Source organism: Paroedura picta, chromosome 8 (genome assembly GCF_049243985.1).
Source record: "Paroedura picta isolate Pp20150507F chromosome 8, Ppicta_v3.0, whole genome shotgun sequence".
NCBI classification, from domain to species: Eukaryota; Metazoa; Chordata; class Lepidosauria; order Squamata; family Gekkonidae; genus Paroedura; species Paroedura picta.
In genome coordinates this window covers 42,417,569-42,431,942 of record NC_135376.1, presented here as the reverse complement: position 1 = coordinate 42,431,942, position 14,374 = coordinate 42,417,569, and the positions used below count along the sequence as shown (strand labels likewise).

The 14,374-nt window shown below is 42.6% G+C and overlaps 1 protein-coding gene across 1 annotated transcript in view; it reads left to right on the top strand.

Annotated features, from left to right (window-relative positions):
• The window catches only part of ARHGEF4 (Rho guanine nucleotide exchange factor 4), a 203,429-nt gene that overhangs the window by 66,847 nt on the left and 122,208 nt on the right, over positions 1-14,374 (top strand). Inside the window, exon 3 of the mRNA XM_077349355.1 lies at positions 7,776-12,047. Within this exon, the coding sequence (XP_077205470.1) occupies positions 7,776-12,047 (4,272 nt within the window). The remainder of the gene's footprint in view (positions 1-7,775; positions 12,048-14,374) is intronic.

The window sequence follows — 14,374 nt, the reverse complement described above, 5'->3', positions numbered from 1 at the left end:
GAATGACCCTACCTTTATTGTGCGATATCTTAGAGTGCTTTTAACCCTCAATATTTAACATTTGGATTGAGAAAGCAGGCTGCTTGGAATCTGGGGTAGATAACCCCTGATTGGCCAAAGCTGCTCATGTGACAAGCTTGCCTTAAAGGAGAAGCCCCTAATTTCTCTCAACTTCTGTCGGTCTTGGATTTTTTTCTCCCTCCTCTGCCTTCTTCGATCCTCTCCCCCCTCTCAAAAAAGAAAGAAAGAGGCTGTACTTGGCTCCCCCCTTCAGAACTACCCTAACCACATGCAGAACACTTTTCTTTTTCAATGGGATGGGGGGGGGAAGAGGAAGACCTGAGTTCAAATTGATCTGAATTCAACAGGATTGACAATGGAATCCAGACTCTGCCCTAGAAGGAAAGATGGTTTAGCCTGGAGAAAAGAGGAGTTTAGGGAGACATGACAAAATAGCTGAAGAACTAACATGTTGAAGGTGGACCAGACTTATTCTCTTTTGCTCCAGAGGACAGGAAGAGAACTGATGAGTAGAAATTACAAGGATGTAGATACTTATTAGGGGAAATATTATAATGGTAAGAACAGTGGAACAGTTTTCCTCGGGATATGGGAAGGCTCTTACTGGAGGTCTTTTAGGCAGAGGCTGGGGGGGGGCATCTGTTGGGGATGCTGTGGTTGTCCATCCATGCATTGAGCACCAAGTTGCACTACATAACTTCCAAGATCCCTTTCAACTCACCCTGATTCTACCATTCCAAGGGTGTTATGTATGCAAACTTAACTTTCCGTTGTGTAACAGTGATACTTTCTGTTGCCCTCCTTATTCCCTGGCTGTTTCCTGTCTTCTCCGTCCAACTCTGGAGCTTGGTGATAGCCAGCCTTTCACATTACATGGCACAGTAGCATTCCTAGGAGATGCCAAACCTCCAGACTGGGGACCAGTAATGTCATAATTGGAGAGGTCCAGGCTGAAGAACCTGCTCACCCCTGCTTTTCATTTCCTCTTATTTAGAAAAGTTAACCAGAAATTTTCCTGTTCTAAAACAAGCTGCCATTCTTTAAATGGAGATGGCATAAATTAAATTGAATTTTTAAAAGAAAAAAAGATGAGGTGAAACAGTGTTTTTAGCCTTCAGGGGAAAGAACAAACCCAATGACACATACTAGCTGCAGCTCTGCTTGCAGAAAAATGAATTAAAAAAGGCGGAGGGAGTAAATTACAGGTCAACTCAGTTGCAGGGGAAGTGTCTGGAGGATGTCTCTCTGCTGACTAAAGCTATGCTCTTGACTCGGAAAGCCACGGAGCGTGCTTATGCCTCAGTGGAAGATGTTGGCCTTATTTGCAGGCTTCCTTGCTTCCTTTATTTCTGCCAGGGCTAGGAGAGCAGCCAGTTCCTGAATACAGCCTGGGGCTCTCTGGATTGGAGAACATGGAGTATTATCTTCCCCACCATTTGGGTGGGGGAAGTCAGAAGACTCTTACAAAACTGGGACCTGTTACGCTGTTTGAAACCATCAATGAGTTTCAAGAGCACTTTGGATCTAGGCACAGTGTTTTCAAGAGGCTGCAGAGGTTCTGTTTCCGGCAGCGGGCACAGCTTCCTGGGGAGACCTTTGTGAGTTTCGCCTCAGCGCTGTGGGAGCTGGCATCACGGTGTGACTTTGGATCTCTGCAAGACGAGCTGGTGCTTGATCAGTTGATCGAGAAAGCAGGAGACTGGCGGATTAGGGAAACGTTGTTTTCGCAAATAGATTCTTTGACTTTGGCCAGGGCTGTGGAGCTGGGATCGCAAATGGAGGCAGCATTCAAAGCAGCACCAAATAGGGTATCGCTGGTAATAGACCAATGGGAACGCCAGATCACTGGCGACAGAAAATGGATAAAGAAGGGCGGTAGGGCTCATGGACTGTTGAACCAAGGGACAGAAAAAATTATGCCGGAACCTGTAAATAAATACCTCCTGCAGAGAAAACAAAATCATGCTTTCCAGCATTGCCACAACACGAGGCTGTCTTGGTCTCCAGGAGTTATGGTAGGTTTAGAACAGCATGGATAAGAATTCTTTTTACATCTATCTCTCACTTTGTTTTGCTGAGAAAACAGCTAGTAAATTTTTTTTAAAAATATAGAATGCATACATTATAAAAAAAAAATCAACAAGGAATTTCTAGTACACATTTTTTTAGCATTCCAAGAGAGTTTTAACAGCCTGTCTGAGGATTTTAGTTCTTCAACATTTGCTATAAACTGTTTAATCATTTTATTATATTGGTTAATCTCAATGTGCTTGTGATGTCCCAGATCTTAGCCAACCATTGAAGGATGATTTGTGTCTGAACTTTAGTATTAACATGGTATTTGTAGACATCATACAAAAACAAATCCCATGTTTCACCATTCTTACCATACTCAAATAATCCCATAGTAATATTTCAACATCTACTGGAAGAGAGACATCTTGGAATGTTAGAATTTTGTTCTAGAATTCATCAGGAATTGGGCAAATACAAACCCAGTAATTGTACGTTTCAAGACCGCTATCACTTTTCCATGGTTACAGGCATCCACCTTGAGCTTCAATGATGGGTGCTTAAAGATAAAGGGCTGGCTCCAGGCCCAGGCAGCTTTAAAAGGGGATTAGGCAGATTACTAAGAGATAGGTCTGTCAGTGGCTTCAAACCATGGTGACTAAAGAGAATATCCACCTTCAGAGACACTAAACCTCTGCATAGGGGTGCCAGGAAGCAAAATCAGGACAAGGCCTTGGCCTCTTGGCTTTCCAGAGTGACTGTTTGAGACTGGATGCTGGCCTAGAGAGACCACTGGCCTCATCCATCACGATTCTTTATATGCTTTTAAAGTCCCCTACAAACATAAATGAAATCTGTGCATCTCCAGCAGCCCCTTGCTTTGAGTTATATTAAACATTACAAGTGTATAGTAGTATCAAATTACTCTTATATAGATAGATTCCCTATTAGAATTTGTGTCTGTTTTAGGATTTTTTCTGACACAATTGCAGATCTAGTTCCAACTAGAGATGGTTCAACAATTCTCACCTCTACTGATTTAACTCAAAAATCTGCATTTTACTTTTCTTTCTCATTTGTACGTAACAAACCAGAAAATCTTTCATTTTGTGCCATTTTCTGTTTCCTTACATCAATAATGTCTGGAGTATTTATTTGGATTCTTTTTGTGCTCTTGTGGTACATAATCTATATATGGCAGAATAGAAACCAACCAGCTAGAAATGCCTGCATTGAAACTACATGGAACAAAAAGGCTCACAGTAATAAGAATATACAAAAAGAAATAGACAGTGGGTATATCCATATAGCTTTGCTTCCAGCAAGACAAATGCAATGGACCTGAAGTGAGCAGTGAAAGGACTGGCCAGTTCTGGACCTGGAGAAAGTGAATAGGGCCTTCCATTGTTGGGTGGTAGAAAGCCATATAGCATGCATGTACCCCATCATATGGCTGCAGCCAAAAGCACAAGAGCCTCCTATGGACCAGGCACTGATATTTCTAGACCAATCTATCACACAAATTGATGAAAAGCTAAAAAGCTGGCTAAGTTTCAAGTGGACTCTCCAGAATGTACCTCATAAAAGATAATGTCTATAAGAAATAAAAAAGCCTATGTTTCCGCACTGAAGTTCCTGCATACCATTTTGATGTTTGAGATTGAACAATGATTTTGTTATTTTTAGCCCAGTTGTAGAAACACATGTTATCACTGAGTGCAATGGATCTTAATCCCACGGGCATGTCCATGAGCACTGTTTTTTCAGTGCTTCTCAGTGCACTGTGACTAGTCTGTAGACATCCTTTTCCTGTTGATTATTTGGAACTTCTCTTAGAACTTCATCCTATGCAAGGTGATTTCGAAGTCTGGAATTTGTGCGGGATGCATGACTGAATTAGATACACCTACTCCTAGCGAGTATTGAGAAAGTCATATTGCAAACAGGTTCACAGTCGGGGAAGAACCATTGTTTATTTTTCTTTATCCCTCATTCATGGGTGTGACAGTGATGTTGTGGTTCACCCTGTTTTTCAGTCTAGCTTGGGTTGCCCTGTCGAAAGGTTAAAACCTCTGATTACCATGTGACTGTGATGTCTTATGATGGCATAAGCCTGTTCTTTCAATTGGCAACTGGCTTGGGTGGTTTCTCTGTTGCTTCTGTGGCTGAAAATACAGCACAGTGACTGGGGCACTTCTGCATGGCAAGTTTCCCTGCATTTTTCCCACCCTAGTCTTCTGCAGCAGCTCCTCCTCCCATGTGACTGGGGACTTTTTCCTTTCCATTTGCCGACTGATACATTGTCATTGTGTAATGTCAAGTTCTCTGATAGTCAGAGAACCTGATAGGCCATTATACCATTATAATGACATATCAGCTGCTGATTTAAGAGCCTGTCATTGGTAGTGGTAAGGAAATGGCTACTGTGGGGCAATAGAGCAGGCAAAATGGCACCAGTGTGGACAGGAGCAGACGTCACAGTAAAGTGTGGGAAAGATTGTGGAAAAGCTGGTTAAAATCTGGCAGGTGTGTGGAAGCACCATGAGGCTGTGAGGGAGCAAGGAAATAATCTGTGTATATGAAGATTGCTCAGAGGCCGTCGTTGCTGTGGGATCTGCTCACACCTGGAGTTGGTTATTTATTTCATTAGATATTTATATCCCATTTTTCTCCTGAACGGGGACTCAAAGAGGCTTAGATCATCCTCCATTTTATTCTTCCATAACAACCTCATAATCTAAGTTATGCTGAGAGAGAGTTACTGACCCAGGACCCCCCATAAGCTTCCATGGCAAAGCAGGGATTTGAACCTGGATCTTACAATGCCACACTAACTCTGTTAGCCACTAGCCGTGTTCAGTTATGTGGATGCTTGCCTGTGACTTCGGGCACGGTCAGATTCTACAGCCCACAATCCCACAGGGCCATTCTCTCATTGTGACATCAGGCCAGATGGAGAGAATGAAGTACCAGATGGCTGCTTAGGACCTGGAATGATGCCCATACAGTTGTTGCTTAGAGAACATCCCTGTGGGTCCAAAGCAACGGCCAAGTACTTCTTTCTGTCTGAAAAGCAATTGAGTCTTCAGTGTTCAGGAGACTCTACAGGCAAAGTCAGAGAAGGGATCAGAAGAAATAAGAACATCTTTCTTCCTAAACTAAGGCTAATGATTGCTGTACCCATATCCCATGACAGTTTCTTTTAAAGTATTTCACTGAAGAGGAAGTTGTGAGGTAACATGACTTCTTCAGTGTTGATCAAAACAGTGCTGCACCAAATGGAATTCTCTCTCCTTTATGTTTCCTAAAGGTACAACAATACTCTCAGGTAGGGTTCCCAGCTTCTCCCTGGCTACTGGCGGGGAAGGGGAGGCAGGGTTGCCAGATCCAGGCTGGGAAATGCCTGGAAATTTGGGGATGGAGCCTGGGGAGGACTGGGACCTCAGTGGATGTCCAAAGCAGCCATTTTTATCAGAGTAACTGAAGTGAGTGTTTGGGAAGTGTGTCTCCCATTTTATATGTTCCCTAATTGAAACACGGGCATTTCATCAATTCGGATTCTGTTGAAAATCAGCCAATGAATATCGGTAAAAAGAAATTATTTTTAACTGTTCATGTTCTGTGTGATTTATTACAGAGGATGAACAATTTTCTTTACACTAGTATTCCAAAAGAAATGTTTTCTGTGACATGGTTAAACTAGCTCAATCCACAAGGTAGCGACAACTCCTGTAGTGGCAACTATTATGTGGAGACAATGGAAACAACCTCTAAATATCTAGTGGACAAAGTGGCAAAAGGTTATCCTTCCTAAAGAGACGCTGTGGCATGAAGAAGCCCTTGCAATTTTCAGTAAACAACAACAACAACAAATAATTTCTCTACCTCCAAAGAATTAGGGTCCTAATGGAGGGAACATCTTCAATGTTTTGTGTCTTCAATGCAGTTGTGTCACCATGATTGGCATTATACAAGTTCAGATATTTATTTATTTATTTGATTTCTATACGGCCCCTCCATAAGGCCTTCCATATTAATGCTTTTGTGCCACAGAAATAATAGCTTCTTCCATTCTAGCGCTGAGAATGCCACATCCTTAGGAGGAGTTCTGTTTTTTTAATGGCAGAAAATAGCCACCAGCAACCAAAAACTGTGTTTTAAAAGTAGTTGTGTGCTCATCACAATAGGAAAAGGAAATAGGAAAAGGAAAACGTGTTCATAAAATCATTCAGATGAAATCGCCAAATATTTAGGGATTATCATGCAACACAAAAATAAATATTCTTTCCTTTATATACCAGAACATCAAGGTCTGCAAGTTCAAAGAAATGTTGAACGTTCCTTGAAAACTTGTCCACTTTCAACGGTCAACACCTGGAGGAAAGGACAGAGCTGCCCCTGCTTTCCCCACTCCAGATCTCTATGTGTTGACTGCAAGGCCAGAAAAAAACCTACACGAGTACAATTGTAGACAGTTTCTCTGTGTGACTGAGAACTGTTCAGTTCATGTGAGGATGTCTTATTAACTTTTGCAAACATGTAGGTACTGCTCTAAATGTCAAGTCAAAGTGTGGAGGGTCCGGAAGCATGAGCCTGCAGCTGCAATCCTGCTAATCATTCCATGCTGTGACCTTGGGTGCTCACTCAAAAGGGCTTGTGTTGTTCAATGACTCCACTAGAGGGAGGCATTAAACTACATTTGCCAAATTTATATTTCATTTGGGACTGAGTTGCTGAGGAATTTGAACACAATCATAAAAACAGTGTTCTAACTAGGCAGTCTCACAGCGCACTGTATTTTAACACAATGTGAGCAGAGACTCAGCATGGGGCGGGGGGAGTGGCATTGTCATAGTTCCCTAAGCACCTAAGCAGCAGAGAACCCACATTTTTTTTCTTATTTTTCTTGGAAACTGTGAGGGCTAGAAATTTATTTTGGTGAATGTTTAAAATCTGCCAGAGGATGCAGTGATAGTCTCAGGAATAAACACCTTTAAAAGGAGATTAAATAGATTAATGGAGGAAAGACGTATGAGTGATTACTAGCCATGGGGACTGAGGGGAACGTCCACATTCAGAGGAACTAAACCTTTGAATCCCAGAGCCAGGAGGCGACATCAGGGGAAGCTCTCAGCCTCCATTCCATGTAGTTGGTTCTCCAGAGGAACTGGTTGCCCATGGTGTGAGACAGGATGCTGGACTTGGTGGACCATGGGTCTGATCACCTTATGGTGATTAAATTAGATATCTCTGGTATCAAATTGCCATTTAATCTCCCATCTGAATCAGCAAACTAGGGTTTCCATACAAATCATTATTTTAAGTGAAGATTACATCAGAGTTTGAAATCCTTGATGTAGCACAAGTATTCTGGTTTGGTTGCAATGAACTATAATAAACTAGTTGCAAAAGTACAACAAAGGTCTTGGGCAGGGGCGAGGGTTTATTGTATTTTATTGTATTTTCAACCTTTGTTGTAAGCCCATTACAAGCTGGCAGGTCCGGGAACGGCAGCCTAGAAATAGAATTATAAATAAAATAAATAAATGATATAAATAACTCATTGCCTGGCCACAGGCAAAGGGAAGAGTATTTGAAGGGTCGTACATGTAGAGGCAAACCGTGGTTTGCCATTATGTCTAAACGAAGCCGGAATATTTAAATGTTAACCCTAATTCTATATGGTAAGATTTGTGTTGTGAAGCTCCATCTTTGACAGATACTTTTCTCTTTCTGTGCAGGCCCCAGAGCCAGCAGACAATTGCACGAGTGAGGGAGAGCTGGAGGATGACCAGTCCTCTTCTGTCCCCAGCACATTAGAACTGGAGATACGTGGATCAGGCCAGGAAACAGATGAAGACTATTTTGAGACCCAGTCACATCAGAGTGAATCATTATCAGACATAAAGACAGAGCCTTATGAAAGTGTATCAGACTCGGAGTCCATTGCTAGCGACCTCACTAGAGACACAAGCCTGAGCTCACACTGTTTTTCTTCAGAAACAGAGGAACCATGGCTTAATTCTTTTGAAACGAAAGTGGAAAGAGATCCTTCCAAGCCTCTGTGCACAAGACAACACGGATATATGCAAAAGCAAGCAGTGGAACTACTTACAATTCGACAAGGATCACCTGACAGTGAATTGGAAGCACACAGAGAAGTATCTCAAACAGAAGGGGCCAATGGGAAGGACAAAATGTTACCTTACAGTGTTCCTCACACTGCGTCAGAAACCAGTGAAGAAGACTTTGTATTAAAGGCTGAGGCTATATTGGTTGCAGAGACAAAATGTGTAAATCAACAGGGACAACTTCAAATCAGCTCAAAAAATTTGGCTGAAGGTGCTGTTGCCGAAGGTAACAAAAGGACGGCAGTGATGAAGCTTGCTTGTGTAAGAGCAAACTCTGAAAGCTCTCTGACTTTCCCAGGGACTCAGAGTGCACCCATTCATACAGAAATAGTTTCAAGGTATAGTTTGCCTGATATTCATTTAGAAGCTGACAGAACTTGGAAAAGAAACTGCGAGGCATCCAGTGTCAAGTATAAACACGACTGCATAACTAGCAGCCAATGCAGCAGGAAGAATATTAGGGACAGCAAACCAACCAGTGTTCTGCACTTCAGTGGCCAAAGGCTGAAGACCACAGGTTTAGCATGTTTAAAATCTAAATGTCACATGTCACGGCAGAGGACAGGGGATCTAGAAATGAAATCATGGCACAGCACTCCTGAGAACATAAGTGCTCAGGAGGCCAGAGAACAGGCCAATGACTGTATTTGCCTAGGAGATAAATTAAGCTGGTCCTGCTCCAGATTGCACCTAGCAGGGTCAGATAATGAAAATGTATGTGAAAAATCGGGACTGTTTGATAACAGTTCACAGAAGTTCTTAAAGATGGAAAATGATACAGGTATTGACACTCTTAACACTCACTTGGACTCTGTGAAGTACCTGTTAACACATGTGCTGGACGCCTATCAAGTTAGTGGTACAAATTTAAACAATGAGTTCAAGACCTGTGGCTTTACAACAAATGGAGCAGATGTATTTGCTGACAGCATGTCTGTGGCCCTATCACAGCAGTCGGAGAATGACTCCAAGCGGGAGATCACTCTGCAGTGCATACCATCAAGAAATATAAATGACAATGTAATTCTGCAAACAGATCAATCCAGATTAGAGGATGGGAGAGGAATTCAGGAGCTTAGTTCTGACTTTGAAATCCATAATGGTGAACTCCAAGGAAATTACCTTGGTGCGCATTTAATGGATAACTATGACAATTCCTGCGAAATCCATGGTTCCACAATTAGTAAACAATCAGATATGGAAAGAAACTGCCTTGAGTCTCAAAACAATGAGGCCTTTTTGGGGGTGGGGGTGTTAAAGAGAAGTTGGGAAATCGTGGAGGGAGTTCTAGCATCACATGGAAGAGACTTTCAAGGGGAAAAAGAGTTTCAGAATATGAGCAGAAGATTCAGTGCTTTCAGGGGTCCTGATCAGGAGAGAATAGATGATCATCTTGTGGGTATGGAGAGGGAGAACTGTTATTTTGGTGATGGGGAAGATTTCTCTGCTCTTGAAGTAGCATCCAGGTCACAAGACATTGGTCAGGAGGGAAAATCAGAGCAAATTTCAGAGTTAAAATCTATATCAGTACAACCTGTAGGACAGAAAGGGCTACAATATGGGAATATGGGAGGAGAGAATTGTCCGGTTGATCTAACCACTGAGATACTGCAGCAGGAGAATTCAGCTTCTCCCCTTGTGCCCATGAAAGATGCTCAAGGGTCATGGGAAGCTCCAAAGACACAGTCCAATTATGGAGAGGACATTTTACCAGCACATGTTATATTAGAGAGTCAAGAAGGGTTCCTTGTTACCCAAGAAAGAGCAAAATCCACTAATGACACAGGGGAGGCCACTTATCTTGATTTCCCACCATTGTTTGACAGTGCAACTTCTACAGGAACAACTGTGGAGAATGACTCTCTTCTAAATCATTTAAGTTTGGAAAGCACTATAGAACTTGGGAATGAAGAGGGAAATGCAAACTCAGATGCCATAAATGCTGAACTAGAACCCTGCCAAAGGAATGATGATTCGGGCTTTGAGACAGCACAAGACAGCTTACAATCTGAAACAAGGGTTCCTACGATGGTGGATAAAATCATGGCCACAAATGTAAAGCAAGAGATTTGTGTAACTACAAAAAGAAGGCAGGAAGTTAATGTAATTAGTGGCCTCAGCAATGAAGTCACTACTGGTGATGAGACCTTAGAGAACGATGTGCCTGTTAAACACATTTTTGAGAAGGAAGAGATCAAAACCTGTGCTGTACTGGATGAAAAAGTGGAGCATTGTGGTGAGTCTTCAAGATCAGAACTAAACAGAAGCTTGTCTGTGGGAGACTCCAGGTGCATTGGCAGAGACAGTGAACTGAAACTGAGCATGGATGTCCATGTTGCTTCATTGGAAAGAGACAACTCAGATATTGCCTCCAAAACAAATCTAGATAATATCAGCACTGGTAGCACAAACAGTGAGGAGACAGATGAGACTGTGTTTAACTTCCAGGGTAGTAACAGCAGTTTCTATAAGGCAGTGCAGAAAAACAATGCTAGAGTCACAGAGAAATTTCCCAAGCATGCTAAATTTTTAGGCTTTCCAAAAATGGCCTCCTTCAGAAAAACCAAACCCATGACTGCTGAAAATCAAGGTAGCACCAAAAACAAGACAGAAGAATTAGGAAGAAAGGAAGAGGGTGAGGTGGAAAATGGCACAAAGCCTTTGCAAAACAGTTTATCCAACTCTGATTTCCATAGCAGGGACCACTGTCTTGCAGAGTATTCAGATGATGAGGACTTATTCTATGAAAGACCTGCTGGAGCATTTAACAGAATTAGCCTAAGAAAGGCTTCAAGCTTTGGCCGGACCCTCTTAGAAGATGTGGGCACTAGTCCTACTCCAACAATGGCCAGATCAAAATACAGTGAAGGAAAAGTTCTAACTTCTGTTGAGAATAATGAGAATGAATCTGCAGAATATCCTGAACTGAGGAAATCCTCATCCGAGGATGACTTTAAAAGGAACAAAAACACAGAGGGCAAAAAGTTCAAAACTAGATTGGCCTTGGCTCACAGATCCTTCTCAAGTTTCTTTGAATCTAAATCTCTGGAAAAGGAAAATGCTGAACAGAGTCCAAAGATTTCAATGAAAAATGAAAAAGAAAAAGCCAAGTTGCACCAAGCATCTTGGAAAGCATTTCTGAAAAGCAAGGAGACAGATGGTCTGAAGCGGTCAGCGTTTAGTTCCCTTCCAATGCAGCAGAGCTCTTGTACACGTAGGAGCCCTGGCAGCTTTGTTAGAAGGGGATCCAAAGAAAATCTTGACTGTCACAGTGGACAAGCCTTTATGAATTCAGGGGTGTCTAATGGCTCTTCTACAGAAGCTGGGCATTCCGATTCCTCTGGGACCAGTGATTTTATGCCTGTGGATGACAGGAGGAGAAGAAGGGGCGTATCTCATGAGCTTAGGGTAAATTGTCCTCACAGCCCTGACCACAATGGGAAAGAGGAAGCAATGGGCAATGGCAAAGATGCATCCTTCGATGAATTTTGGTTGAAATCTCCAGTTAGTCCAATTGACCTGCAGTCATCATTTTCTCACTTCACTCCTTCGTGCCCCCAGCTATCAATGTATGAACGGAAAGATATGCCATGCAGGCCTATGAGCCCCAAACCCCAGAGTCCAAGGACCAGTTCTCGAAAGGGTTTCCATTACCCTGGAAGATTAAGTTCCACTTCAATGATATCTTTGGGCAACATTTCTGCAATGGATAGCAATTTGGAAGCTCCAGAGAGACCAAAGACATTGAAGCCTAGGTCTAGCTTCTTGTTGTCTATGCATTCATTAGATAATGACTATCAAAGAGAAGACAGTGGGATAAGCAGCCAGTCACAGATCAGCTTAAACACTGCTTCCTCAGTGAGCGATATCATCAGAGATGTGGTGAGTTGCTTTGCTTTGGTGGTGGTGGTGGTGGTGGTGGTGGTGGGAACATAGCTTGAGGGTTTTGAGTACAGTGACACCCCCCCCCCACACACACAAATACACCCTTCTCTTTTCCTTTCTGAGGTAGCAGCTCTGATGTCATTTTCAGCACTTGCAAAATCATCTTTTGAAAGTAATTCTAAGAATATATTTAGAGGAAAAGGTGACATCGGAACTGATCATCCAAATAACTTTCCCACAGCTAAACCTAATAGAATCTGGACAAGAATCTAGGATCTGTTCACAAGTGTGCTTTGGAAAAATTAAATGTGTAGCCAGTTCTGCCTTCATGTTTCCATTTCTGTATTTGGATCATGGGATTATATTAACAAGTGATCCTACTAAGGGTCCTTCTTTATTTGAACACAACCGGACAGACCACATTGTCATATTTTACCTCCAGAGGTATCTACATGGCTCAGACATTTTGTGTCCAAATGAAAATTTGGTCTCTGGCTTCCACAACGCTATCCTTTCTAAAACCTCTTCTGAAGCATTTCCATCCTGAATATTCTCACATATTTCCCTAAATTCTCATTTGTTGATATTTATAATCCAATTTATATGCCTCCCTTTCCCTAGGGCTCAGCTAGGCCCTTGAGGACAATTCACACATTTAAAACTGAAAGACCAAAATTATGAATTACAAGTGGGGGACTCACAATAATATGTGGGATTCTATTTCTCCCACCTCCCCACTATTTCCTTTGTCCCTTCCCTAAAAGCCCCCATAGCCTCTCCCCCTTTCATGCTTCCATCTCTCTTTTGCACCCACCAGCCAACCTACCTTTATTCCCCACATTTTAAACTTTCCTTCCTCCCTAACACCCTGCAGGGAAACTATGGCTTAGTTGTGGGGTGCTTGCTGCTAGTAGGGTGGTCAGGTGTCTGACCTGGAGAGTTTGAAATGTGTGCTTTCTGCCCAGGAACTGAATTGAAGGGAAAAAATGGGCAAATAATTGAGAAAAATTATAAACTGAGAAAAGAAGGGCATGAGTTTTCAAAGACAGGGCACAATATAAATCTCAAGATAATCAATAAATAAATGCCTGGTATTTTCCAATTAAGAGTTCTAAGAAGCAAGAAGTTCCAAAAGGACAGAATGTGTGTGTGTATGTAAGTGGGGTGTGTGCCAAGGGTTAAACCAGAAAACTAAGAAAATAAAGGAATAACAACAACAACAACAAGATGCTTTAGGCTGACACTGCATTGAGCTGGGGATTGGACAAGATGGCCTGTATGGCCCCTGCAACTCTATGATCCTAACATTTCAAACCCTAAGGCTTGGCTGATGGAAGACAGTCTGTGGCTGGTGCTAGTATTTCCATATTCCGCACCTAGGAGGAACAGAAGATGAAGCCCCACCCCCACTCCAAGAAAAGATTTCTTTGACAACCTTTTCAGAGAAGAAGTACAGTTTTATTGTATACTAGGGGCAAAGCCCGTTGTATCCAGGAATACAATGGGTGTAGACCAATGTAGGTGGAGGGAAGAGGAAGGGGAGGAGTTGCCAGTCTGTATGGGCATGGGATTGAATGTGTGTGTTGTGTGGGAGGTTGTGATGGCATGGTGACAAATGAGGGCATGGATGTGGAGATATGGGTGTCACAAACCTGTGGTTTGGAATGTTCGTTGAGTATGGGAGAGGACTGACCTTTGGGAGCTGTGGCATAGTGGTTACAGATGAGCTTTCCAGAGCCATGTCTTCAGATATGTGAAGGGAAAATCAGACTGGAGACTCTCCTTAGGGGGATATTAAATGGCAACCAATTCCTCCCAGTTCTGCATCATTTCCCTTCTTGTGTGAATTAGGCCACAGACACTGAAATGTCCCCCTGCCCTAATACACATGGGGTAGTCACAGTACACAGGTGTCCACCCTGCTCCTTCCGTCTCCATTTTTTCACTGTTGATAAAATGTTATGTGCCCACATGCTTCTTTCATTGTTGCTCCATAGAAGAACTTCATTTTTGTACCATGTTATTGACTACCCAAAGTGAGACTCACAAACACCTTTTCCCTTCGTCTCCCCACAATAGACAACCTGTGAGAGAAGTGGGGCTGTGAGGGGGCTGAGAGACCTGGGAATGGGCCAGTTCCCATGTCTCTCCAGCCATTTACTTGTTCACTATTTACAGTTTCAGGCTGTAAATATTCTTTATTTAGATCTTCCTGCACTTTCCAGACCCACAGGACTGATGCTGGTCTGTCTGTCTGCACCCCAAAATACAAACAGTTGCTGGTAAGGGCTGGTCATAGCCCATAGCCCAGGAGGGACACACCT